The following is a 2083-nucleotide window of genomic DNA, read 5'->3' as shown; positions in this document are numbered from 1 at the left end:
GGGGGGGGGGGGGGAAGCAAATGAACCACAAATGTGTTGGGGAACAAAATCTAAAAAGAAATCACATAATGAATTTAGAATATTTCTTCAGGGGGCGAAGAACTGTGGTTTGAACCCTAAGGGTTGATGAAAACCACAGGGAGTTCTCAGAATAATTAGCAATGTATTGTATTCCTTCCCTTTGCCAGATGTTAAATTAGCTATTGGAATTGGAATTGGAATGCTCTTCCAAACACTGTATTTATAAATAACTTTACTCACATTATATATTCACAAAATATGAGGTACATATTACAACATAACCAGTACAAAACATAACTTCCAGTTTCCACAGAAATTAGTCAACTTCTCTGGCGTTATAAACTGTGTTTTGGCAGTCTGTCTTTTTGGCAAACATATTGTTAATAACCAACCTATTGGCAAAGAAACCTTATTAAAACGCTCTGTCTATAACTGAGCAATCAGAGGCTTTTGCAGAAAGAAATGACAGCCCCAGTACTGATCTCACTCAGGCAAATGAGTGGAGTATTTCACAAACACAACAAGGTGTGGTTTCTATCCAAAAGCGACCAGCTTCCGTCTATTCACAGCAGTCCATTATCTGCGCAACAGGAGAGACGGGGTTGAAGTCTGTCCTGTATGGACAGCAGACGGACGACTAAACTTGTTTAACACGTAAAACAACCATGAGTTTATACGGCTCTAATTCGAGACTGGCCACCATGGGCCAGAGAAGTAATTCGCGACCGGATTTGTCAAGTTTTAGACCCGAAGTGTTCGCCGGTGGAAACGGCTTCCAGGGGGATTACCAAACAGGGGACGGCGTAGGATACACCTACAGCTCCAGCTTCTCCAGGTCCTCCATGCACGGCGGGGGGCTCGGAGGGCAGAAAATGCAAGTTAGCATGGGTGCCGGTGGTGGAATAAGGTAAGAACTTTGAAATCACCTGTTGCTTTTTAACGCATTACGCACCGTTCCTGTTCGGTTTGCTTCACAGTATGGTCCGAGTCTGTTTGGGCCCGGGCCAAGAATCCCCTCAGAGCAATAAGTGTTTATACCAAGAATATAAATCATATTTAGAATGTATAAATAGCCTACCTGACATTAATAAAGGGTGATTAATACTTAATTAATGTCAGAGAGTGTGAGTGTATTTTTTAGGTTTGAGAAAAAACATCCTCTATAACACAATAATATGTCCTATTTTAATTTACACATGAAAATATAACAACCTAATGATTTAAATATATTTTATTGAAACTGAAAATACCAACAACATTATGTTATTTTTTTCTTAACCATTTATAAACTTTACAACAATGTCCTGACTGCTGTATCAAAAACCTCATAAGTACTTCCTAATAATGTTAACTATTAATTCAATTCTTGGTTAAATGTTATTAACCATCAATCAAAACATGAAATAATGCCAGCTAATCTCATCTTGAAAGACCAGATCAATGCCCACTTGGACTTATATCTTGCTGCTATAACCTCAGTCCTCTGAATGGCCTTATGACCTCCCCAACCCATCTTTTGAACTCTATTGGTTAGATGTCGCAGCAGTGTCAAGGCACCCTGTGAGCTCTATTTTAATGTGTGCACCATATCAGATCATGCCTATGCTGTTTTTACTCTTTTTCACTTTTAAAGATTCCCTTGAGATCTTGAGATTCCCTAATGACACTTTAAAGACCAGCAGGTGTCTGTCTCAGTAGGAACCTGGGGGAATGTGGTGGGAATGCAGGCAGTTCTTGTCACAGTGCCAAGATCCTTCAACTCACTGCTGTCCCTTAAAAAAATACTAAGACATGGCATGTACAGTTTCACAATTTAAAGATTCCCACCACAGTTTTCATTGATTTGACCCACACCAAGCCCCCGTGAAGTGCGACATGCTCTTAAGCCCAATTGACATAGTGGCCAAACCATGTTATCACAATCTCATGTAATGCACATTGGTCCAGACAACTTATATTGTGAATGAAACAGCTTTAAAACGGCAGCAAAAATGTTTTGAGTGTCATAACCCCAACATTTGGAAAGTCTAGAAGAGCTGCACAATTAAAACATTTATCCCAA

General features: G+C 39.8%; 1 protein-coding gene across 2 annotated transcripts in view; it reads left to right on the top strand.

Annotated features, from left to right (window-relative positions):
- Nucleotides 1–686: 686 nt before the first annotated feature.
- LOC118334538 (desmoplakin-like) overlaps nucleotides 687–2083 on the top strand; it is an 18398-nt gene continuing 17001 nt past the window's right edge. For both annotated transcript variants that reach the window (XM_035670466.1, XM_035670465.1), the window contains exon 1: nucleotides 687–928. In XM_035670466.1, coding sequence (XP_035526359.1) covers nucleotides 687–928 — 242 coding nt within the window. The remainder of the gene's footprint in view (nucleotides 929–2083) is intronic.

Source organism: Morone saxatilis, unplaced genomic scaffold, assembly GCF_004916995.1.
Source record: "Morone saxatilis isolate NCDOM2014 unplaced genomic scaffold, NCSU_SB_2.0 Contig23, whole genome shotgun sequence".
Taxonomy (NCBI): domain Eukaryota; kingdom Metazoa; phylum Chordata; class Actinopteri; family Moronidae; genus Morone; species Morone saxatilis.
This window is presented reverse-complemented; position numbering and strand designations above follow the sequence as displayed.